At 39.3% G+C, this 25,688-nt stretch overlaps 3 protein-coding genes across 5 annotated transcripts; 2 read left to right on the top strand and 1 right to left on the bottom strand.

Annotated features, from left to right (window-relative positions):
• Positions 1–354: 354 nt before the first annotated feature.
• Positions 355–4,155, bottom strand: LOC5509375 (S-adenosylmethionine synthase). Its single transcript, XM_001629863.3, has 7 exons — positions 3,987–4,155; positions 3,799–3,876; positions 2,782–2,904; positions 2,208–2,599; positions 1,770–1,952; positions 1,323–1,540; positions 355–1,015 (listed from the first exon to the last, which is right to left on the bottom strand). The coding sequence occupies exons 1-7, from the start codon at positions 4,144–4,146 to the stop codon at positions 916–918; spliced, it is 1,254 nt and encodes a 417-aa protein (XP_001629913.2). The 5' UTR covers positions 4,147–4,155; the 3' UTR covers positions 355–915.
• Positions 4,156–5,167: 1,012 nt separating this feature from the next.
• LOC5509388 (S-adenosylmethionine synthase) lies at positions 5,168–13,716 on the top strand. Its single transcript, XM_001629838.3, has 7 exons — positions 5,168–5,312; positions 5,402–5,479; positions 8,730–8,852; positions 9,341–9,732; positions 10,878–11,060; positions 12,270–12,487; positions 12,838–13,716. Exons 1-7 carry the CDS (start codon positions 5,225–5,227, stop codon positions 12,992–12,994), a joined length of 1,239 nt encoding a protein of 412 aa, XP_001629888.2. The 5' UTR covers positions 5,168–5,224; the 3' UTR covers positions 12,995–13,716.
• Positions 13,717–16,584: 2,868 nt separating this feature from the next.
• Positions 16,585–23,166, top strand: LOC116616255 (zinc finger protein 391). Of its 3 annotated transcripts, XM_032378313.2 has the most exons (5): positions 16,591–16,736; positions 17,228–17,307; positions 18,321–18,445; positions 19,041–19,799; positions 22,100–23,166. In XM_032378313.2, the coding sequence occupies exons 3-5, from the start codon at positions 18,335–18,337 to the stop codon at positions 22,904–22,906; spliced, it is 1,677 nt and encodes a 558-aa protein (XP_032234204.2). In that variant the 5' UTR covers positions 16,591–16,736; positions 17,228–17,307; positions 18,321–18,334; the 3' UTR covers positions 22,907–23,166. The 3 variants fall into 3 exon arrangements, with proteins under 3 accessions (XP_032234203.2, XP_032234204.2, XP_048581393.1); XM_032378312.2 differs by lacking the exon at positions 17,228–17,307 and having other exon boundaries at positions 16,585–16,736; XM_048725436.1 differs by lacking the exons at positions 16,591–16,736; positions 17,228–17,307 and adding an exon at positions 16,774–16,937.
• Positions 23,167–25,688: the final 2,522 nt, after the last annotated feature.

Genomic DNA, 25,688 nt, shown 5'->3' with positions numbered 1-25,688 from the left:
TATTGGATATTGATAGCAGTTGATATATACACCTATTTTAAAATGTGTAAAGTGCAACCTTTTTTGAAATAGTTGTATAATGGTAAACAGCTGATTGCAGGCAAATTAGCCAATAGATAACCACAGGCAGCCCAAACTCTAGTTCTGTTTCTTCATGTTTGAATATGCAAATGATGATTGCTCCAACATGCATTAGCATTGTGCCCTACAAAAATAAACTTTGGCAGGTGTTCTAATTGGTGATCTGTTTTGAATTCCCATGTCGTAAATAGTTCTCCAGTCCTAACACTTTGTGCTGTTTAAAGGAATTTATTAACTTGATTATTCAGAGTACACTAAAAGCAGCCTTTTTAATTTCATTGTGTAATGCACTTTTAATAAATCATTTAGTTGTTACAGTTGTATGTTTAACTAAATTAACAGCTTAGTTACTGGTAGACAAGTCTGTACTTAAATAGTTACAACAGAATAATGTACAATGTTTTGTTTTTTGACTTACAAAGCTTTTACTGCATAAAATAATATGTGAATATGTCTATGCTTATTGTAGAATTGGCTGATTCTGCTGAGTATACTTTTTGTTGGGTAACATTATTTGAAAAAAAAGGAAAAAAGACGGAGTACGTTATTCTAAAGATGTACAGCTCTTAGAAGTTATGTAGGGAGTTGTTACATCTTTGAGTATAAAAATAAACAAACTTTTGGTCAAATTCTGGCTTTCCCCATTAACATTATGATGATTCCTAATTCTTTATTTGATTTTCTGTCTATGCAAATGAGTTTTTCTTTAAACTGTGACACACAGATTAGTATATCATCAGCCAGGTATCTGGATTATACAACCATCAATGAACACAATTTCATGAATGCAAATGGTACAGAATTAAAAACACTGTCTTCATATATTAGGTCTGTTTAATATTGTAAAGGCTTTGGTGTTTCCCAAGTAAACCCAGGCTTAAAATGTCCGTAAACACAGGATTTCTGGTACACTGGCTTCTTCAAGTCAAGTTCCCTGTCAAGACAATGAACAAACAACAGCTTAGCCCATTAGGGAATTAGCAGAATTCAAATAATATGGGGCCTATGTTATTCACGGAAATTGTATGCCACATTAATCTCATTAATCTCACTAGTAATCTCATTATCAACAAGTTGTAGATTTAAGTCTACTAAATGGATTCAGGGTGTGTTTGCAACATATGCAGAAAAGCCAGAAAAAAGAAAGATAGAAATTCAAGGGTCAAACAACAAAGTCAGATTTCCATCTTGCTTAACAAAACAGATAACAATTACAAATATATTTTTTAAATCCAACTTACTTGACAATCTTTCCTGGTCGTAAATCAAAGTTATCTCTGACAATTTTGAGCAATTCATCTTCAGACTTTTTGCTGGTTCCATAAGAAAAGACGGTGACAGACAGAGGTTGTGCAATACCAATGGCATAGGAGATTTGCACTAAGACCCGCTTGCAAAGGCCTTCTGAAACTAGAGACTTGGCGATCCATCTTGCTGCATACGCAGCAGAACGGTCAACCTGTTAACCAAGAAAAACAAATTAATAAACAAATTTTCTTGTTAACCAAGAAAAACAAATAAAATTCTTCTAGCAAATAAAATTGAGAAGTGAGCTAACAGCAAAAGTTATAAGGAAATCAAGTTTTAGGGTGTTGATTAGAATAGTAAAACTTCTTTACCTAAGTGTCATATAGCAAAAATTGTACATCCTAAATAGAGCTGGTATGCATATAAGGATAGATAAGCACCTTGGTATAATCCTTGCCAGAGAAAGCGCCACCTCCATGGGCACCCCATCCACCATAGGTGTCCACAATGATCTTCCTGCCAGTCAGACCAGCGTCACCCTGAGGTCCACCAATCACAAACAGCCCTGATGGCTGAAGATGGAAAATGGTATCTTCGTCCAGGAACTTGGAAGGAACTACAGTCTACAGAAGCAAGACAGACAACCTTGATTAGAAAAATCCATTTTCATCACTTTTTATATACTAAAACTGCCAGCCCGATACCAAAAAATAAGGAGGGGAAAAACAATCTAATTCATCTTGATTGTTTCCTGACAACAAGGCACTGTTCAAAGTTTTTCTCTAAAACTTTTGAAGTCCAGAAATGAGGTAACTGACAACAACAGTTTGTCATTTTTCCAAAATCCATGTCTACAATATATCCTTGGTAATAATTACCTTGACTATCTTTTCCATAAGCTCCTTTCTGAGGTTCTCCATTGTTATTGTTGGATCATGTTGCACAGATATGACGATAGTGTGCACACGCAGAGGGATGGCACGTCCATGCTCAAACTTGTACTCAACAGTAACTTGGGTTTTAGAGTCTGGCCGCGCCCAAGGAAGGGTGCCATCTCTGCGGTACTCGGCAAGTTTCTGGTTCATTTTGTGTGCAAGAACAACAGTAAGAGGCATAAGCTCCTCAGTTTCGTCTGTTGCATAACCAAACATTAGTCCCTGGTCCCCAGCGCCAACATCCTCCTCCTCCCGGCCGACATGCACACCATGAGCAATGTCCACACTCTGTTGCTCAAGAGCAACAAGGACGTTGCAGGTTTTATAGTCAAACCCTAGAAAATAAGTCAATCGCATTAGGTGCTAATCTGAAGTAAACCAAAGCTCAGAGATTCAGCAAATCTTGTTGTTGTGATAAATAACAATTCAAGAAGTATAATCTTTTTTACAATACAATACAATATTCAAGTTTTTTACTTTGACAGCTTTAATAGTCAACTACTAGTATAAACTCCACCTTTTTCTGAGTCATCATAGCCAATATCTTTGATGCATTGACGTACTACAGACTGGTAATCCACAACAGCATTGGAGGTTATCTCACCACACAACAGAATCATTCCAGTCTTGGCAACAGTTTCTACGATAACATGGAATTAGTAAGGGATGCTTGTAATTGGCAAAATATTGATACTGGTAATTTCCTTAACCAATATTTTGATGAGGGGTTGACCCTTGGATAATGGTTTTTCTTCATGTGTGTGCATGGTTTGTCTTCATGGATGCGCAATTAACTGCTTGTGCTTTTAGTCATGTTTAAACTGCAAGACATTTATAACTTGTAATGACATTATGCACTGCCCTAGTAACATGAACTAGGAGTTGATTTGTATATCTTTCACCTCATATCAAATTGCATGAGAAATCCTGAAAGAAACCTGTCCTTAACTGGTTGTACAAGTTTCAAAAATGATAAAAACATTACAAAACAAAGATGCATGACATGTTCTAAAGCATGAACATTTAGTACAAATCCAAAGAGTTTCATAGGACAGTGGTTCTGTAAAATCACCCCGAAATAACAAGGGTCGCTTTATTTACAGGCTTGTAAATACATTCTATGGTGAACTAGACCGGTCCGTCTTGAATAACCGGGCACATAATTTGAACTGCGTAGGACACAATCAAAACAAACTTTAGAAATACATAATAAACCCAAAACAGACGTAAGATTCTGAAGAGATCATATAATTATTATATTATATGCAGCCTTTGAGTTATGTGTAATTAAGTTCAGTCAAGACTAAAGAGTTGTGCACGTATATGTTAGTATGAATCATGTTGATACAATCAAACTCGGGAAACTGTTTAAGTACCGGAAAGTGTGGAAAATGTAAAATATAGACTCCATGATGGAGGGGTACATTTTAAAAAGTACATAATGTGCAACTTATGCTATTTGGGGTTCTACGCCTAAACGATCTAGACGATTGCGCAAACTTGGCGTTAGGGATTTACACAAAAGTCGACTTACCGCATGCAACCTTTGCATTCGGATCTTGCTTTAAATGTGCATCAAGAATTGCATCAGATATCTGATCGCACATTTTATCTGTGGATAAAAAGCTAAATTAATTCAAGTCTGTAGATTTTTAGACCAAGCCATTCTCATAAGATTGTACAACAACCAGCCATGTTTTTCTTTCGGCACAATTCACCTACCAGGATGGCCTTCGCCAACTGACTCGGATGTAAACAGGAATGTGTTGTTTTGAGTGTCTAAAGGCTCCATTTTGTACTTTTTGGACGGCGGTGCACCGTTGGAAAACGTAAAATCCTCCAAATGACTCATGGTTGAGTGCGAACGAACGATTTTATACATCGACAAGCAGCATGCCAGTCCATCACGCCCGCCTCACAATACTCCAATCCGATTGGCCAGTATTGAGACATGTGACTTTCTGTCACGCTATCTTTTAGCCACGTGGATTGTGGACTTTACGTTAGCACCTGGATATTCTTGTTAAAAAAATCATTTTGAGACAAATTTTTCACAATACTGGAAAACTGTTAAAGTAATGGAGCTTTTTATTGGCAAACTTAACCCTGGCCAATATTTAGGAACTACCATATGGGGCACGATCAATAAGACCAATATGTTGACCGATTTTTTTTACATACTGTATTTCAGCCTATACGGGTTGAACAAATTTCTTCCGTCCTCCGCGACCTTTAAGATCAGAACACAGTTAGGAATGCTGAGTTTGACAACGTAACCCGCCTGTATATTAAAACTAAGTTTTTACCCTTTTGCCCTATGTGTTTATTATAACAGCTGTAGTGAAAAAGTGACAGCCCGTGTGTTAAATATGGGCGCTAGAATATTAAAGAATATATATATATATATATATATATATAGAATTGCCCTGGTATTCGGCGAAAGTTTAATGAAACTTCTTTTTTTTTTCAAAAGAAGGACGAATAGTAAAATTAATGTTTAATGCTTATGACGTCTAGAATATCTTTTTTCTGGGTATCCTCTTACGGTGAACCACCTCGACTCACGTACAGGTTTTGAGGGCGAATATTCCCAAGTACCATGCTATTATTTTTAAATTGATAAAAGATCTTCCTCGGTAATGATGGGCTTTGGGCCGCCCTTATAAACCCTTGGGTAACATTTTCAACATGATCAAACGATGTCATGCTATGCTATGCTATGCTATGCTATGCTATGCTATGCTATGCTATGCTATGCTATGCTATGCTATGCTATGCTATGCTATGCTATGCTATGCTATGCTATGCTATGCTATGCTATGCTATGCTATGCTATGCTATGCTATGCTATGCTATGCTATAAGTATTATCATCATAGAGATTGCGTTACAGTGCTACATAGCTCGTGAAGCGTGTCGGGTAATGTGCCGTGGTGTGCGTGGCTGAAAGTGTAGGATTTCATGAAGAAAGCATCCACCATGAACACCCCAGATACACTCAATAATACTTTTCTCTTTACATCCGAGTCTGTTGGCGAAGGCCATCCAGGTAGATTGAATTCAACATCTTATTTTTACCTTGAATGTCTTCTTGAATTCTTTGGTTGTTTTTGACTCACGCGCGGTGTGCTTCACTAGACAAGATGTGTGACCAAATCTCCGATGCTATCCTCGATGCACACTTAAAACAAGATCCAAATGCGAAGGTTGCTTGTGGTAGGTCTTGGCTTTGGTTTATGCTTTTATTGTTGGTATTTTAATGAGGTGTCTTGTGTGTATGCAGGTCATTTGTGTTAGCCCGTTCCAGTGAACCAGTGCAGTCTATTAAGAATGGACTCTTACAAATTTCTTGTAACTTCACTCACTATAAAGTGAACGTACATGATGTTTTTGTTTGTAAGCTTGTAGATCTAAAGCTGTTTATTTGTGTTTGACTAATGACCCACCCAACCCACTGGGCTTTGTAGTAGAGGGGGAGGGGTGGCGTTCATACTTTTGATTTTCTTAGGGGGTGGGGGTGGATGATAGTGGGTGAGATTTCCCATCATGTTCCAAAAAAGGCCACACATAACATAAGATCTACTGATTTCTGAAGTCTAGAGCCCCTCTAGAACAAAGGCCCCTCAAGCTCACAGTGTGTGATCACGTAACGTTGTGACTCATGCCATGGTTACATTAGGATGACAACTGAGGTTGAGTCTCAGTAAACTGTACCAAGGTTGGACCTGGTTAGCGTTTTGGATGGGTACACAAGCTCACTTAGTGTAGGGATAATCACACTAAAACACTGCGAATTGATTTTGCCGAAATATTGAATTTCAAGCAAGCTAGAAGCCAATTGATCAATTGAAGCTAATTCATAGATCCGACGCCCGCACGAATATAGAAGCCATCTAAGTGCAACCCAAATGTCCCACAAAAGTCCCACAAATTGTACATGCGGGTGAGGTCAGTGAGTCCTGCCCAGAGTTATTTTAAAAACAGACATTTATAGGTTTTTTTCCTGCGTTTTGGAAAATAAAACACAGTAACCTAACATGATGGAAACTTGTCTTGTTGTCCAAGCTTGGTGAAAATCTTGTGAGAATGAAGCATAGAAATAGATAACTACAAGTTTGGTTGTTGAATGGAAACGGCGCGAATCCAGCTTAAAATATGAAAAATTGGAAATGATAAGATAAAGCCGTGCTCTCTACAGTAGGTACTAAGTGTTTCTGTGTTTTCAAAGCTATTTTTGTAAACTTGCAGTGATTTAAGTGCGGGGAAAATCAGAAGAGAAAGCCAAATTCGCTGTTTACGACCGACTTCTGACTACAAGTTTTATCGGCAAACGTCAAGATTTACAGTAAAAATACAAACGACAGTCTCATTCTTATATGTAATTGAAGTAACCTAGGTATAATATAAAACACAAGTTTAATGGTAGGACTTACACTGCTCTTGTAAGTGGTTTGTTTGCTTTTTGTTTTTCGTTTCTTCGTAGTGAATTTGTTTTTCTACAATTGAGTCTTAACTCTACACTAAAAGCGGCCGGTCAAAGAAAACAGGGCTAGCACTTTCTACGCTGACCGGAAAATGCTTATTTGCTTGTCCAGATTTGCAGAAAAATATCTCAAACCAATCTTTTTCGGCATGAATTGCCGACTTTTTGTGGGACATTTGTGGGACCACATGCCTGTTATTGCACCATCTCTTTCCTGATTGGCTTTTCGTGCGCGCGTGATTGACATGTCGGATCTATGAATTGGAGCCAAGCTAGAAGCCAATTGGCCGCCAGCCAGAGTCTGCTAGCTTTCTTCACTTTTTGTAATAAGGGAGACTTAGCAGCCTTACTTGCAAAATACTCGCCAATGTAGCCTAAAATTTCATTCAGACCACATTGAAGACACATCAAACGTATGGATATTATTGAGATTTTTAAGATTTGATTTTATAATAAAATGAAACAGCTCATTTAAATTCCAAATGTTTACTTCAAACTACAAACACAACATAACATGACCACCCATTGTGAGCTTAGGGTACCTGTGTCAAGAATAGTTTCACAGATGTTTCAAGCATACCATTTCAAATTTGTGTTTATCTTAAATGATCTAATAAAACACCCCCTATTTAAAGAGTTCCTCCTACCTAATGAACACCCCCCTAAGCTTAAAAGTTTGTATTGAACGCCCTAGCCTACATGTAGCCGCTAACTTACGAAAATATCCTCTCCTAGTGTCTACACCAAGGCGGCGATAATCGTGTTCCGTCACGCGATAGTAATAAATTTGAATAAATGAATTTGACAACTGTGCATTGGTTTTCTATTTAAGCGGGCAAATAAACAAACATACATTCCAACATCGCCATTTAATGCTGCTACTTTCTAAGTGCACATTCCTTCGTATTAATTCTGCTAATGTATACCTGCATTCTTTGTAAGAGGGTAATTGAGAAAGATTGCAAACAGGGATAGCAAGCACTCCTTTACTTTCAGCGTTTGAAGTGAACTTGAGTGTTTAGATTTCTGTGTAAACAACACAAGGGCATACATATGCAGGAGTTGGCGTGATCTGCTGTTTAAAAGGAGCAATTTGGTTAAAAATAACTAGCCTCTTTGGATAGAACTTTGGAAAATAACTAAAATATCGGAATTCCTTGGAAAATGAAAGACTTTCCGTAGCCAGTAGGAAGGCTCACAAAGACATCAACAACATCCGCCAGAAAAACAGAGATAGCCTTCTCTTGTTCTTTGTGTGGTTTCTCTATCCCAAATAACATTGACACATCTTCTAAGGCTGAACTTAGGACAGGTGGTGGAGTCGTAGTGTTTTTCTCCATACTTGAACAGCTAGATAAACTCACACCGGAAACAGCGGGAACCCATGATTTCAACTTCTGATCTGAGCCTATCATAATATCCAAGAGAACTTTTAAAGTGAGTGGCCAATCAGAGACTATTATAGGTTTTCCTGCTAAAGCTGTGACGTCGGTTAACACGATTATCGCCGCCCTTGCGTAGACCCTTCAAAATGTTTGCAAGTGAGCAGCTACACATAGGCTTTGAACGCCCCTCTCTAATAAATGCCCCCTCTATTTAACGCCCCCACCCTCACTATCAATTGTAAAAAACAAATAAACTCCATATTATGAAATCTAGCACTATCTTCAAATCCAACCCCATTGAATAACAAAGTAGTCAAACAATAGATACAATAGCATAGCTGTCAACTTACCTGCATTAGGTTGGTGTCATAAGATTTTGGACCTCATCACAAGCCAAATTTTTGTGAGAATGTTCATACATTCTCTGTATTCATCCGCATCTGGCTCTCTTGTTTTTTTTCTTCACATATTTACTGTATTTCAGCCGAATTCACAAGATTTCTGTCCAAGTTGGGTTGACAGCTTTGCTTAAATTAAACACAGACTTTGAGCCTTGCAATTTCACAAAAATATAATGAATGTTTCTTACTTCCATCAGAGAGTGTAGCCAAGACTGGCATGATTGTTGTTTGCGGAGAGATCACCTCTTTAGCGAATGTAGACTATCAGAAGGTTGTGAGGGATACAATCAAACAGATTGGATATGATGACTCAAGTAAAGGTATGTTATAGAGATGACTCATATTCTCTTGGGCCAGTCTTGCACAATATCTCGTAAGGATCTGCTAACTCTACTTTATATTTCATATTAGAGATACAACTTTAGATACAATACTACCTGTGTTTTGAATTCTTTGGTTTCATCCACTTTCTCCAGCATTTTCCTAGGACTATTAAGTTGAGTTTAATCGTACATTTTTTTTTGTTTTTTTTGAACAGTGTTGTTTCTGCACTTGAATCGGACTAAACATATGTTATGTTACAATAATTTCTATTTTTTAGCTGTTTGTGTCTTCTTTAAGCCATAAAACAGATTATGTTATTTGTTATTATTATCAATATACCTAAACATTTGTGTCTTAGGGTTTGATTACAAAACCTTTACAATTCTTCAAGCCATAGAATACAAAACCTGCACAGTCCTGCAAGCCATAGAACATAGTATGATAATTGTTAATGTTATTAATATACCCAAACATTTGTTCTCAGGGTTTGATTATAAAACCTGCACTGTCCTGCAAGCCATTGAACAGCAGAGCCCCGATATTGCTCAGGGTGTGCACATTGGCAGAAGTGATGAAGATCTCGGAGCAGGGGACCAGGGTCTCATGTTTGGCTACGCTACTGACGAGACAGATGAGTTGATGCCATTAACAGTGGTGCTTGCTCATGGGTTAAACAAGAGACTGGCAGACTGTCGGCGCAACGGATCCCTTCCCTGGGTGAGGCCGGACTCCAAAACCCAGGTCACTGTTGAGTACAAGTTTCAAGGAGGAAAAGCTGTCCCTCTACGTGTCCATACTATCGTCATTTCTGTACAGCACGACCCAAACATTGAACTTGATGTGATGAGAAAAGAATTAATGGACTATGTTGTTAAGGTAGGTCTATGTTTTGAACATTACTTTAACTGAGAAGCTGTAATTCCAGGAACCGGTTGCAAGGAGTGGATCTAATTTATTACTGATGGTTCCACTGGGCCTTAAAAAATCTTTATTTCATATTTTGTAAGGCCTTAAAGGGGCCTTAAAGGGGTCTGATTTGGGAAACATTTGATGGTGGCCTTAAAAATTCTTATTTTTCTCAAGTTTCAGATAAATGTTTAGAATTTCTATCAAAGGTTGTATCTTGTCTGATTCATTTGGGTTGTTATTGAAGATGTGTTTTTTATTTGTACAAGTTTGGCTTGTAATAAATTTCAAAGTTTAGGTCTTAAACCATTGTTTGCTGCTGCAGTAGGGGCTATGTTATTGAAGAGATCATTGTTTTAATTGGTGAGAAACAAGGTAAACCAAATTTATCACATTCCGCTGCTTCTGCTGGTGAAAAAAACTCACATAGATCAATATTTTATTTGCCATTAAAAACATAAACAAGACTGTTGAATTTGCTCTTGTACTCAAAATGCAGGATTGGCAGGAGCTGATCTAGGGGTATGCCAAGCGCACCCACGCCCACCCTATTTTCAGATATTTGGCTTAGGGATAACATGAAATATAAGGAAATCCAAGGAATAACAAAGAAACCGGGCCCCCTTTTTTAAAACCCTTGTTTCACCCCCCCCCCCCCTCTTTTTGTAACTCCTGTAATTTGATTGACATCTCGATCTACATATGTAACAAATGACTTATTTGAACCGGGCTTTGCAGTTCCATCCTTTTTTCTGAAGATTGACCAAAATACCTAAATATTGCACATTTTATGACATCCATGCCAACCACATACCATTTAAAAAATAAAAATAGATACAATCATAGTTAGAAGAGGAAGATGGTTTGGAAACCCGGCAAACTTCGAAGGACATAAACAATAGGCATTCTTGGAAGTTGAACAACCCTGCCACATGATCACAAACGTGCACAAACCAAGCGTACAGAGCGTACAGTACAAGAAAGCATATGGACAAGAGTTATGAATACACGTTTATTGCTATTATATCCCGAGCTCTACAGCCCTAGAAAGTTAGCTGTATACAGCCATGCATAATGTCTTGATAATAGTTTTTCTTCCATATTTATTCTCACAGGAAGTTGTACCTGAAAAATACATTGACAACGACACTGTCTACCACATGCAGCCATCAGGCTCGTTTGTGATTGGTGGACCACAGGGTGACGCCGGTCTGACCGGCAGGAAGATCATCGTGGACACCTATGGTGGATGGGGTGCCCATGGAGGTGGCGCTTTCTCTGGCAAGGACCCTAGCAAGGTAATGGTTACAAGTGTCACCCTGCTACAATTTGTGAACTCCACCTGTTTTAATTTCTCCTCTACTTAGTATTCCCTATGTATAGACTGCTCCTTTCTACCCCTACAGTACTTGCAAAATGGTTATTCACGCTATGATATCTATTTGGCCTTAAGGTCAATTTTGACTTTTTGTCAACAGACAGCATAAACTGTCTGTGTTGACATCTAGAGATGAAAGCAGTGGTCTAGTGAAAGCAAGCTTTTAGTTGGGACATGAAAAGATGTAAACGCTGGTTGCTGTCTAGTTACACCTTTAACAGGAGAGAGACATTCATTTGTGCCAAACGTTGTATCGATAACGTGTATTGTACATTCATCAACATCGCATGAAACATCTTAGTGTGACTCGACTCTCAATAACAATAATTGAATATGTGCGAACATTCAATAGCATCAACGCAATTGGGCACTCATTCAAATTGAATGAACATTCTTTTGCGTGCAATGGAAAATTTTGCATGTAATAAAAAATTACACGTTTGGACAATCAGTAGCGTTTATTGACAATCAGTTATATGAAACAGAAAATTCATTAGTGCTATTTAAATAAACAACGACAATTAACAAGCCTTTTCAGACAATTATGTTCATCAAGGTGACATTCATGAATGTGGTTTGACAATAATTGATTTGCGCATATTCAATCCTTGTAATTGAAAGTAGAGTCACGCTAAGGATGTTTCTTGCAATGTTGATAAACCTACAACACACCTTAACAATACAACATCTGGCAAAAATGAATGTCCCTTTCCTGTTAATAAACAGAAAAAGGTGTAGACATCTAGACATGTCAGCTTTCAGTTTTGACATGTAGAGATGAAAGTAGTTTTTGCTGTCTAGTGAAAGCAAACTTTTAGTTAGGACATATTAAAGATGTAAACGCTTGTTGCTGTCTGCAGTATTTTGACATGTAGACATTGGAGCTTTTAGTTTTGACCTGAAGAGATTGAAGCAGTCGTTAGTGTTTAATAAAAGCAAGCTTTCAGTTTTGACTTGTAATGATGAAAACGCTGGTTGCTTACTAATTAGACATCTAGACATGCAAGCTTTTATTTTGGACCTGTAGAGATGAATGCACTAGTTGCTGTCTACAGTAATTAGACGTCTAGTGTAGAGATAAAATCGCTGGTTATTGTTATTAAGCGTGACATGTGTCTTGCCAACCCAGGTTGATAGATCGGCTGCTTATGCCGCCCGCTGGATCGCCAAGTCTCTGGTAGCTGCTAAGCTCTGTCACAGGGTTCTGGTTCAATTGTCATATGCCATTGGTGTGGCAGAGCCATTGTCTATATCTGTCTTCACATATGGTACCGGGTACCGTCCTGAAGAAGAGTTATTGGAAGTCATCAAGCACAACTTTGACCTGAGGCCTGGGGTTATAGTCAGGTATGGTACCCTGGAATTACAAGTCAAAACCAAAATTATTAATAGCCCTGGGGATCTCTCCATAACACACAGGGGAGATTTACAGAAAATTGCCTTGACAACTTTATATGACATTTCTCTGCACCTCAATGTTGACCCGATTTAGTAAGTATATCATATATATGTATCATATTCTCCCCTGATGGCTATATATGACTTTTCTGTGCACCCAATTAATCCCTGGTTTTGACCTATATAGATCTGCTTGTTCTGATTAAGAGAACATATCAAATTGTATCACTAATAATTTTTCGCTGATGACTATAATGACTTTTCTCTGCACCCCATTTATCTCTGGTTCTGACCTACAGAGATCTAGACCTGAAGAAGCCAATTTACCAAAGCACCTGTCTATATGGCCACTTCAAACCTGGGTTCCCTTGGGAGGTTCCCAAACCCCTCAAGTACATCAAGAAACCAGAATGGCATGACCCCGACATCAAACAGCATGACAAGTTTGAGACATAAGTCACCCTCTTGAGCTAGAATTTATGTGTACCCTAGACCCTAGCAACTTGAGAAATTTTTGTGTTTACCCCAATGTGATAACTGGAAGGTTTTTTTTTTTTTTTGGAGGGGGGGAGATTGTTTTATTATATCTACACTTTTTTTTACGATCGTTGAGCATGTTTAAAATTACAGTAAAATTATACAATCATATACTTCAAAGGAAATATTGGAAATACTTTTGAAAGAGTAATGTTCTTCGGAAAGGTGAAGCAGGAATTATGTAAATTTATCTTCAGTTTTCATAGGGAGAAAGGTTAAGGCTTCAATGCTAGCGTGTAAACAAGCATTGAAATTCTTGTTCATGAGGCAGAAGGTATGACGCGTTCTAATGTAGGAGTCCTCTACTAACTACGGTCATATTCGAAGAACTTGTATTTGATTCAGACTTTGATGTTTTTCCAAATATGGAAAACAACTGTGGCTTAAACAAGAAACACTATCTTACGTCCATTCTTCGTTCCATCCCCAAAACATGGAAATGGCTATTGAACTAATTGAATTTTGTTTAGAGGTAGCGCTATTTTAACCAGAAAATTCACCCAAGTTGAAATTCCCCGTAAGCACAAGACCCCTTTCTTATACTTATGCCTTTATTCTAGCGAAACGTATCGTAATTAAAATACAGCGTGTACAATTGAAATAAAGAGGTGTCATTTGTGATGACATGAGCTTTCCTCGAATTGTTTTTGTTTGTTTGTTTTATATCTGCATTGGTAATTGAAGAAAATGGTGCAACGTCGTTTAAATGTGTGGAACATCTATAAAATTTGGCACAGTGATAGAGAATGGTGCAATGAGTAATTTTGGATATACCCCCCCCCCCCCTCTAAAAATTTGTACACTCTTCCTTCGAGATGTGTACCCACGTCCAGAGTACTTACAGTTCCACTAAAGATAACGCGAATCGCTTATACAGAATGCCTTTGATACGGACTGCGAGCTAAAAATCATTTTTCATTTTCACTTTTATTGGTGTATTGCAGGATATAGTCAAGCCTATAACCACACCCCTTTGGTGCATACAGTTCTACTAAAGTTTTAAGGGTGATGGCAGGAATGGAGAGTTTTACAGAAACAACGTCCTTCAATCCGAACTACATTTAACAACAGCACATATTAGCACAGTTTTACAAATGTTTGGTCTATCAAAACATCAGGACGTGCAGAACACGCCCATATGGCACTTTAAGTTCATGTCAGCCTCTACTAGACCTGTAAGTACTCACTTCAAGGCGTGGGTGGTCCATAGCTCGAATGAATGAAGTGTTAAGAAGAGTACTACAATTATGTGGAGTTTCAGTCTAAGATTAATTCTTAGGGCGCGTTATTTTCCTATCATTCTGGGGCCGGTTGCTGAAAGGCTGATTAACTTAACCCTAGATCAGCGCCTAATCTCGGGTTAAAATTTGCTAATCGTAGGTTAGTTAACCTACGGATAACTCACTGTTCCCGAAAGCCAAGTATTCCCCCGATTTACTGACCCTGGATTAAGCGAGTAAAAAACTGGTTTGACTAGTAAAATTCACACAGGGTACCCAGAAGATCAACAGAGAGCAACTCAAATTAACCTTTGGCGGTTTTATTTCGCAGAGAAGCCACAAAACACCCCTACATCACCTGTAATTACCTCCATTTCATTGCCAAAAATGTCATTTGCAGGATTCGAGTTGGTGCGTGACACTAACGAGACAGATTCATTTCAAGTATAAATTTCATGTATCTGTCTGTCCCAGCACAATTTTAGAGTCAGCATCGCAACTAAGGTCGCATAACAAAGCGAAATGTTAGGACATTCGATCCCTACGTTTTTTTTTTTTGTCAGGAACCGGCCCCTGGACCATGGGGGTGGGGGTTTCAATTGACTAGTGCATTAGATCACAGATGTCTTGGTGCCTGAAAGTGAGTATCGCCTAAATACCTACCACCTATCAAATCCAACCTTCAGGGGCCGGTTCCTGAAAAGCCGATTAGCGCTAACCCAGGGTTAAATTTGCCCTAACCCACGATTAGATTTTTACCCCCGGATTAGTTCTGTTCCCAAAAACGCTGGTGAACGCTAACTCTGGATTAGTTCGGAAAAAAATCTAACCCTGCTCACGAGGTGGGTTAACCCGCCAACCTACGCTACGGTTTAGTGGGCGTAAAACAAGCCCTCAAACTTTGTAGTAGAACTAATGTTTCATAAAATGTTGCTGACAAAAAAAAAACGTAGGAATCAAATGTCCTAACATTTCGCTTTGTTATGCGACCTTAGTTGCGTTGCTGACTCTAAAATCGTTAGTGTCACGCACCAACTCGAATCCTGCAAATGACATTTTTGGCAATGAAATGGAGGTAATTACAGGTGATGTAGAGGTGTTTTGTGGCTTCTCTGCGAAAATAAAACCGCCAAAGGTTAATTTGAGTTGCTCTCTGTTGATCTACTGGGTACCCTGTGTGACTTTTACTCGTCAAACCAGTTTTTCACTTGTTTAATCCAGGGTCAGTAAATCGGGGGAATACTTGGCTTTCGGGAACAGTGAGTTATCCGTAGGTTAACTAACCTACGATTAGCAAATTTTAACCCGGGATTAGGCGCTGATCTAGGGTTAAGTTAATCAGCCTTTCAGGAACCGGCCCCAGGGGAAGAGTGGGGGGTTAGACTTTAACCCTGTACTAGAAAACCGAGAAAAAACCCCACCCCCTCGGGAAAAAACAGCAGTTAAATGCCCCTACCCCTTGGATGCAAACTATAGGCAACAACTACCCGACAACAAGTCATCTGAAATAAGCTTTTTTTAACTTTCAAAGCCAGTACACTTCAGCGAGTACATTTATACCAATTACTATGAAGATAACAGTTACAAAAAAAGGTGGAAAAATAAATCACCTTGATCTGGCATTTTTTTTAATATTCGTTTTTGCACATGTCGCCGTGCAGTATGCCACATGCTGATACATGGAATTGCTTGCTACAGAAAAAAAAGAGTCTCAAGCCAGAAACTAACATGATATTTGTGACACTATTCACTTGTCCCAAACCCCCACGGTGGGGATAAGTCTTAGAGTAAAAAACTGCCAACTCCCCCACCCCCTCGGGAGAGATTCTCGCTCAAAACCCCCACCTTAACCCCACACTTCCCCGGGACCATGGGGGTGGGGGTTTCGGATGACTAGTGCATAGAAAATAGCTTCTTTTTTTTCTTGATGGATGCATGCCGCTAAATTAGCATTGGCTTTCTTAAAACGCCCCAAATCTCTCATCTAGTCGATAAGACCAAAGTGTTCCAAAACATTTGCTCGCCTAGGGTGACAGAGTTTCCCAATTGCGCGCGCCAAAATATAGTGTCGATAAAGATACTTGTCTCCTTTTCTTCTCGGCCAGAAATACCTTCGAAGGTAATGCCCCAAGCACTATCTCTATAAGAAAGAAAAAGTAAACACGTAAAAATTTAGAACAGTGTAAAATAGATAGAGATGACCCCCGCGAATAGCCACCTGCCTAACGCCTGCAAGAGGCTAACCCCCGCGAACCGAGAACCGACAGTTGTAGCCACGCCTTGGGGTGATGGAGTGGTTACCAAGCTTCACCACTTGTGTTTTTGTTTCCAGATCACACAGCATCTACGACAACTACGGTTAGCGACTTCTTCAATTACACAGAATTAGCGGCAAGAAAACTAACTGAACTGCCTCCTGGGAACACTAATTATATCACAAGGTACATTACTACACGGTCTACCGTCATTAGCTTCGATTTAAAACGTATTCCAGAATGTTTACCACACGCGGCCGAGGGAAAGAAGGCCGCAGTGAACAACTCGCTCGAGTTGCGGGACATGTAGTGTGATGTGGCGACTTGGATGCTAGCCGCGTCTCAGTATTTCGTGCTTTTCTACCGTCTGGTGTTGGCTTGGATATTGTAAGGGTTTGGGTTTTTATTAGGGAATATAGTTTTGCTTATTGTTGTTTCGAACATGTGGAGCAACAGCATTTCGCTTGGACGGGTGACCGCGGTGAAACAATGGAATGGAGATGAATGAATGTTTAATGCTTTTACCATGCCAGCTTGCGAACCTCTCAAATATATTCTCAAAACATGTAACTTGTTGTTTGCCCATTTGTAATCACAGTTTGATCTTTCACAAATTTGATTATCGTAATGTTCCCTAGAAAGGATATTTTTCTACCCCTCTTTTTTCTGTCACTCAGTTGAAAAAAGTGTCGCGGTTGTTGAACAGTAACTCGAGCCTTATAGATGTCTTATCTGTATTTCTTGTAATGGCGCCAAGGTACATTCAGATATTGAACAAACACTTCATGACATGCCTATGTTGTTTTAGTTGTGATTTTATTGATTATGATTTTTTTGGACCTATATTTTTGTGTATAACAGGGTGTCCATACATTTAAGTTACTTAAAAGTATTTTATAATGAAGGAATGCATTTGAGGATATTTTATACTTTCATGATTAGGAAATGTAATCCCATCCAGTACAATGAGTATGTTGTCTAGATTCTGTATTGTTTATTTTAGTTGGGTCTAGTACCTGATAAACATAAGATGATAACAAATTGTTTGGGTTTTGGAACTTCCTGGGGGCAAAGTTCATGGTAAATCCCTGAGAGGAGATAAAAACTGTTCTTCTAGCAAACTTATACTTTATTTAGATGTATTTAGGCTTCATCAGGTGTGTCAACTAGTCAAAAGCAAAGTGGTCTTATCAAGAATAGAAGCAATGTATTTTGCAAATTGACACTACATTTTCATACCTGTCAACCTTGATAATTTTTTAGGGGGAGAGGTGGGGTATATTTATTTTTTTGTATAGAAAGCTCTCACGAACAAATCCACTTAAAGATCTTGCAAGGGTGTTAGATAGTTGCGCTATGCAAGGGAATTATTGTTTCAAATATTTTAATAGAAAATAGGCAAAATGACGATTTTCTATAGAATAATTTTTAGGAGCCGATAAAAATCACTAAAAAGTGGGAGATTTGGTGCTCAACGCAGGAGAGTGGGAGAAGGGGTCCAAAATCTTGAGACTGCCGCCTAATGTGGGAGAGTTGACAGGCATGCATTTTCCGGCAGAGGGTCAATCTTGATCCCCGAAGAAGAGAAGGAGGGGATGTTATATTATCTGTTGCTTATTAAAAAAAAGAGGATTAAGGGAAAATTTGTCATGAATGCCGTATTAGAGAGTTAAAGATCTAAACGTATAAACCCATAAAAATGACCATTATGCATTGCCTTGTGTAAAGGGTGACCTGGCATAAGATCATATCATGAATACTGTTTTCCAGGTTAAAACAAGACTATGGTTGGTGTTGACGAGGATTGGTATGCATACCAATGCAAGTCAGGCGAAGTTCTGTTCTACTACAATGTCAAGTCTGGAGAGCACCGATGGGCTATCCATTTCTGCGCTGTAAGTGTGCACAACTTAGATACATGTGTGTTTGCGTGGGGTGGGGGATGGGATTGTGAAACCTCACGAAGTTAAGCTTGCAAGGTCTGCTGCAATGATATTATAATATTGGTAATATTGTACATTGAAGCTGAAGAAAACATTATAAAGGACAACTTGGGATAAATTAGATTTCCTTGCCCTAGGTATGTTTTTACATGTAGATTTCAGAAAAACATCTTCTTTTTGTAGCTGTATGAGGTCCAGTATAAGAAATTGTTCCCAAGATTAGAGATGAGTGATGGAATTTCTATGGCAGCAAGCTTTTGACCTTTAAGTTCATTGGAAATATGTGTAGTGTAAATCCGCATAGATTGTGGGTACTTGAAAGCCTTGTGTTGAGAATTGTCGAGTTGGAGTCTGATTAAAGTTTGTTTTCATTTAGTGGTGTTCCTTTCTCTCTTGCCTGGTTTTCCACCCCCACAGATGTCTGTGTGATGTTTTTTATTTATTCATTCTGAGCTGCTGTTCAAAGCCAGTTGATTAGTAAAATGGTCATGGTTATGATCTTGCAAATACACCAACTCAATCATATTTTGCTTGTTATTTTTTTCAGTGCCTGAAACCCAAAGATCATAAAGCTGTGAACGAGCCCTGTTGCATCTGGGAACCAATCAAATCAAAGCCATCAGAAAGTGGAAAGTTTGTGAGAAGCATTGGGATTCAAACAGATGATAGCAAGGATAACACACAAGAAACATTCATTGGTCATGTTCAAACAGTCACACAATCACCACCAGCTGTCACGCATCAACTGGCTGTGCAAAGGTCAATAGTGGCCATGCATCAACCAGTCCTGCTATCACCACCAGCAGTTTCCCATCAACAAGTCACACAATCAGGATCAGAAATAACAGATGAAACAGAAACAAAAAATACTCTTCCTGAAGTCATCACAGCCTTCCCATCCAATTCATTGCCCAGCTCACTACCCATAACACACAGTGATCACGTGTTTCATGTTGACTTTGAGCTCAGTAAGGCAGCACAAGAACCATCTGCTGCTCTGAATAATAGTAATGGTGAGGACAGTTTTGGTGCATCGTCTACCAGAAGTCATGTAGTGCTACTAGGAGAGGATACTAGAGCAGAGCATGTAAGTCTTGACAACAACAGTGCAATTATACCCAGTAATGGCTCCCTGGACATGTGTCGGCAGGCGGAGGGGTCCTCATCAAGGAAGAAAAAGGAACCCCGGAAGATAATTAAGACATCCAGTACTAGTGCAGAGTACATGGAGGCGGAGCCAAGGCGAATGCTGTGGTCTGGTGCGGAGGCTGAAGAGGACAGTATCTTCACCATGTCTTCTCCTGAGGTAAGGCAGATACAGGAAATCCATTTGAATTAACTAAAGGGGGAGGTGCATAGCCAGGACTGAGGGGGGGGGGAAGCATGAAATGGCCAAATGTTTTATTGAGGTGGATTGCCCTGTGCACGACCCTTTCTCTCCTAGCTACAGCACGACTGAGAGGCATATAACATGCCTGCATAACTACAATGAGAATATAGCTGTTGTTATGAATCACACGTAATAACTCTATATATTTAGGGAGAAAATTAAGGATGGATTTCTTAGATTAAGGAACTTCTCATATTCTATTAAAATCTCTGACATATCTAATCTATCCGATGTGCACCTACGTTTACGGCTATGCCTTCAAATTGTTATATAATATTTTAGATCTGCTTCATTTGTACTATATATACCTATTCACAAAAGGTTGTCAGTGCAAATGGAAAATGGAAAATAGCTTATAGGTACTAATTATTTGTAAAATTAAAGGTGTTTACTTTTGAACTGCCATTTGCCAATTGCCATTTGCACTGACAACCTTTATTGAAATAGGTGTATAGCTAAACCCTTTGAAGGGGCACTTTCACGCATTTTCTTAGAAAGATCTATAAAATATGAAAATGTGTGTAACAAAACAATGTTAAATCTTCCTACTACTTCACCCAAGTGTGAAATATACCAATTATCAGAAAAAGAAATTTCAGACAAAGGATCTAGTTCGTTTATTTATGCAATATTAAGGTTTGATAAAGGTACAGCCTGTTCTGAAACCTACAGTAAAAGTGCTCTTTTCAATCAATTTCCATCCTCATGTTAGGCGTTCAAAGCACAATATTTTATTTATCTGAAAGATAAAAGGTCATTAAAAAACCCTGAAATCACTCTTCATCATGCAAGTGCCCAGAAAATTGTTTTTTGGAGAAAGAAAATTTTCTTCCGCTTGGCTAACCCCTCTTTGTAATGTCTATGAGGGATCCCTCAGGTTATGAAGTTCTCGTTTGTTCGCTTTTCCTGAATGTAAATCCTGGCGCATTTTCAAAAGATCGTTGCCAATGGTTGATTTCATTGTAAGAGCAGTCAATATTATTAAGTTTTGCGCATTTGAAAAGCATTTTATCAAACAACGCACCAGCCAAGCTCCATCCGGTTTTTCGTTTATAAGGTTTTTAAATGATTTCTCTACAGTACATGGAATGCCAGGGTCCAAGCTCCAAACCAGGCCCGGGTCGCGTTACCAAGAATAGGTGCCCAAAATGTGGGACAGAATTTACAAGGGGAAAAGACTTTAGACACCATCTGAAGGGTTGCCATGAGTGTGTTTGCACATATTGTTATGAGATATTTAACCATGAGAAGAAATTGAAGAGACACATAAATAGGGAGCACACAGACAATTTTAAGTGCAGTGAATGTGGGAAGAAATTTTCAGAGAATAGAAATTTACGAAGACACAAAGAGTCTTATCACTCCAATATCACCTAATGTTTTGTTTAGAACGTCTTTTGTGTGTTTTATAGCGCTACTTAAAATTAAATTCTAAATTGTAATTTAGAATGTAAATATTGTTTCATAAATATATTTTTTGATAACTCACTTATTTCTATCAAATAAAATTCGTATTCGACTTCTTAGTGTAGTATTTTTATCTTATTTCCGAATAATAGTAATGGCTATATGTTAACAGTTGCACATTTTATTATAAGAGCCCCGTTTGCAAGGACCTGCGCCCTAGTACCCAGGCTGAACCCAGGGGAAACCCTTAAGGGTCGTTTGCCCCGGGGGAGACTCTCCCCCCCCCCCCCCCCCCCCTTCGCCTCCCTTCACGCAACCTTCCCCCCATATGCATCGTGATGGCGACAAAACCGCGTCAGGATTTCTCTGCTATAAGAACCGAATGCCTAGAACCTAGTTTCTACTCAATCCACCCATCCTCCCTTTTTACTTTTATTCATTTATCCTAATTCCATATCCTGTACCATACATTATAGTATTTGACAAACGTACAAGCAGTCAAAGTAATAGAAACACAAAGCAATGCCAGTGATAAGTTATATAGACCCACATTTTGCCTATAAATTGACCGTTACAATATAATACCTACAGGGGTGGGGGTAGGGTGGTCTACTACATTATAACGAGGCCGCACACAAGCGGAAGGAAGGCTGGAGCGTTTTATGAGTTTAATAAGTCAAACCATCCTCTTCTATTTCTGTAGATATGAAAATTTCGTTCTGACAATCACTTTTTAATATCAAGGTTAGGCTTAACTTGTCGCTTTTTGCCTTGAGTTCACATGTTTCTGATAAGTTTTTTCTTTGTAGCATTCTACGTACGACCGAGAGGTCATGGGCAGAGATGGACCAATGGTAGTAATCCCCAACATCCCAAAGATACACATGGTACAACCTGAACAGAAGCCTGTGAACTTCATCTGCCAGCTCTGCGAGGCGGAGCTACCCAGCGCGGCGAGGCTGACAGAACACATCATGAGGCACCAACCGAGCGGTAGCAGGTGCCCTATCTGTCAACGACACTTCAGCCGAAGGGTAGGGCTACGCTTTCACGTACAGACACACTCCGGCGATAAGCCACACCAGTGCCACCTCTGCGAAAAAGCATTCACCAAGCCGGCCTCGCTAGTGGCCCATATCCGGACGCACTCGTCCGAAAGGCCGTATGTCTGCAGTGAGTGTAACAAAGGGTTCACGCATCCCAGCAACCTGACCTCGCACATGAAGACACACTCGGACAATCGGCCGTTTCAATGCTCGGACTGCGACAAGGGATTCAAGACGTCTAGTCATCTGGCGCTGCACAGGCGCGTTCACACGGACGAGCGGCCGTATCCCTGTTCGCACTGCGGCAAAAAGTTTAAGAACTCCTGTCACCTTAGTGCCCACATGCGGCTCCACACCAAGGGCGCCAGGATAGAGATGGAGGAGCGCCCCAAGAACTATGTATGCTCCAAGTGCAACCTGGGGTTCCGGACGTTCTCACACTTTACGTATCACGTTCAGACAGACCCAAGGTGTAAGGAGGTGGTGCAGATTAAGCTCGGTTCTAACGACACCTCCACTGTACCTAACAGTGTTGATTTATCAATGATGGCGACATACACAGCTAAATGATTAAAGGTCGAGTTATTTGAATGTCACGCAAACTAGTGTAACACCATTTTTGTAAGTGTTGCGTTCCAGGGTGACACATAACTCGAGTGTCTTGCAATCAGTGACATGCTTCTCATCAGGCAGTTCTCACTTTTATTACCTTTTATATAACGACAAACATTGAGGTTCTAGGAAAGAAATAACACCACAAACGGATACATTTTTATTCCAACTAAGTTTATTTTATGCATTTAGAGCATAAAGATATAACTCACAGAGAATTTTTTGCGTGAATTAATGTCCTTAGAAATCCTACACTGGCGATGGTGGGAAGCCTGTGTATATTCTTTGCACTCCCGCACCATGAAGATACCAACAGTACATTTTAGACGTGCCGCCCGCCCAGGAATCTCCCCCCCCACCCCCCCCCCCCCCTCTATTTCATAAAGGTTGTCAGTGCAAATGGCACTCCAATGGCACACCATGCGTCTCGAAGAATATCGATAAATCAAAACAATCATCCATTAAAGGTTACCAATGCTTGGCTCTGACATTGCTGGACTTCATTTAACACCTTTAACTTTACGAATAATAAGTACCCATAAGCCATTTACCATTTCCACTTTTTGTGAAATAGGTGTATATGCGATATGCAATTGTGATTACGCCATTTGCGTTTAAACACACAGGAAAAGCACATTTAAATTATTTCGCCTTCATAATTTATAGGAATTTTCTTTAGTTGTATGTTTTTATTCTCAAGAATAGAATAAAAAAGCCCAAACTGTCGCGATCTCGTACCAGAACAATGAATACAATACACCAAAAACTGGAAATCGACCCTGCCAAATTTTCGTCTTTAATTTTGGCAGAGTCGATTTCCAGTTTTTGGTGTATTGTTTTTATTCTCAAGGATACATTATATATACTCAATAAAGTATTGATTGAGTTATTATAAATTATTATTTTTTTACATTCACATCACATACCGGCGGTAGGGGTCTGGGACCGTGTTGTAATCAAGGGGCACAAAATTGACTCTGAACTAGGATTAGCAGATGGTCTCATGGCCCCACCGACTCTCGTTTTCACTACCCGGCCAGCAGCTATTTGTTAGTTCGATTATCAAATAATTCGAAAAGTTTCAATAGGTTATTCAAATAATGCGAAAAGTTTTCATTCGAATATCAAATAATGCGTATAAAGTTTTATTCGTAAGTAATTTCATGCGTGACACACAACATTAATTTTGACCCTGACTGAAAACGCGCCATATGTGCAGCAAGCGTTTCTGTGGGGTTTTCCCCGAGTATAAGGCGATTTTATTTTTCAAAAGTTGGAGACGAAAAATAAAACTACTACCTCTTTTTATCGCTTCCCGGTATATACTTGAAAAGGAACGATAAAAGGGCCTGACACTCGGGCTAGTGGGGGTATCGGCGGTATAGTATGGACGAAAAGCGCGGCCAGCAGACGAAGAGCGCGGCAAGGGGGCAAGTGAGGGCGATAATACTCTTAGCTCGATCTTTTACTTCCGTCGCTGGGCCACTATTTCCGTTAAACCTCACAGTACCCTTCCTACGCCGAGGGAGCACGGCAAAATGTATTCCTATAAACGCGCGATTGATATTACGAAAATCAACGAGTTATCAGTTGCGCTATTGGGGGTGTGGTTGGATATGAATCCAACCCTACCTATGACTTTGAATTCTAGCTTGCAATTCTTTAGGTAAACAAACAAAACCGACGGATGATAGATAAAAATATATTCTTCCTAACTGCAATTTGCGCGTGCAGCCTCACGACACTCGCGCGCGCGACCAACGTCAAAGTAGCTAATTGGCCCGTTCGTGCGCGCGCGTCTAAAAATAGCCTGATCCTAGGAAACGCTGTGACATTTATGGAAGCACATATTAGAAGAAGTGCAATCAACAGCAAAATGACTTAAAAACAAAAAAGCCAGCGCTGGTGACTCATTAAACAATGAAATTATAAAGGTATCTGTCGAATCCCAAGGCCGATACTTTGGAAAACTATTCAATACTGTGCTAGCACAGGGGGTATTTCCTAAGAGCTGGTCAAGGGTTATATTGTACCATTACACAAATCAGGCGATAAATGTGATCCGGGAAACTATAGAGGAATCGCTATAAGTAGCTGCCTTGGGAAGTTTTTCACACTGATCATAAACGGCCGCCTTACAAAATTTCTGAAAAAATATAAAATCTTAAATAGATATCAGATCGGTTTTAGAAAAGGCTTTCGCACGACCGACCATTTATTAGTACTAAAAACCCTAATTGACTCTTATAAATCAAGCCACAAACCGTGTTTTTACGTGTTTTATCGACTTTAAAAGAGCATACGACAGTGTCTGGAGAGAGGGTTTACTTTACAAACTAATAAAAATAGGGTGTAGCGGAAGGTTTATCACCCTTTTACAAAGTATGTATTCAGATGTTAGATCATCAGTTAAGCTAGACCAGGGTATAACGCCTTCCTTTTCTTCTCACGTTGGGGTGAAACAGGGATGCAACCTAAGCCCAACCCTTTTCAACATCTTCATCAATGATATTCCAGAAATATTCTCTTCATCGTGCGACCCAGTAAAACTCGATAATACATCAAAACTTAACTGTCTCCTCTATGCTGATGATTTCGTTATACTATCCGACTCAGCCACGGTCTAGAAAATTGCCTCCAGAAACTAAAAATGTACGCAGATAAATGGAAGCTCACAGTTAATATGAAAAAATCTAAAGTATTAGTTTTTGGTCCGCAACAATACCGGCGGCAATTTACA

The sequence above is a fragment of the Nematostella vectensis genome, chromosome 3, assembly GCF_932526225.1.
Source record: "Nematostella vectensis chromosome 3, jaNemVect1.1, whole genome shotgun sequence".
Taxonomy (NCBI): domain Eukaryota; kingdom Metazoa; phylum Cnidaria; class Anthozoa; order Actiniaria; family Edwardsiidae; genus Nematostella; species Nematostella vectensis.
This window is presented reverse-complemented; position numbering and strand designations above follow the sequence as displayed.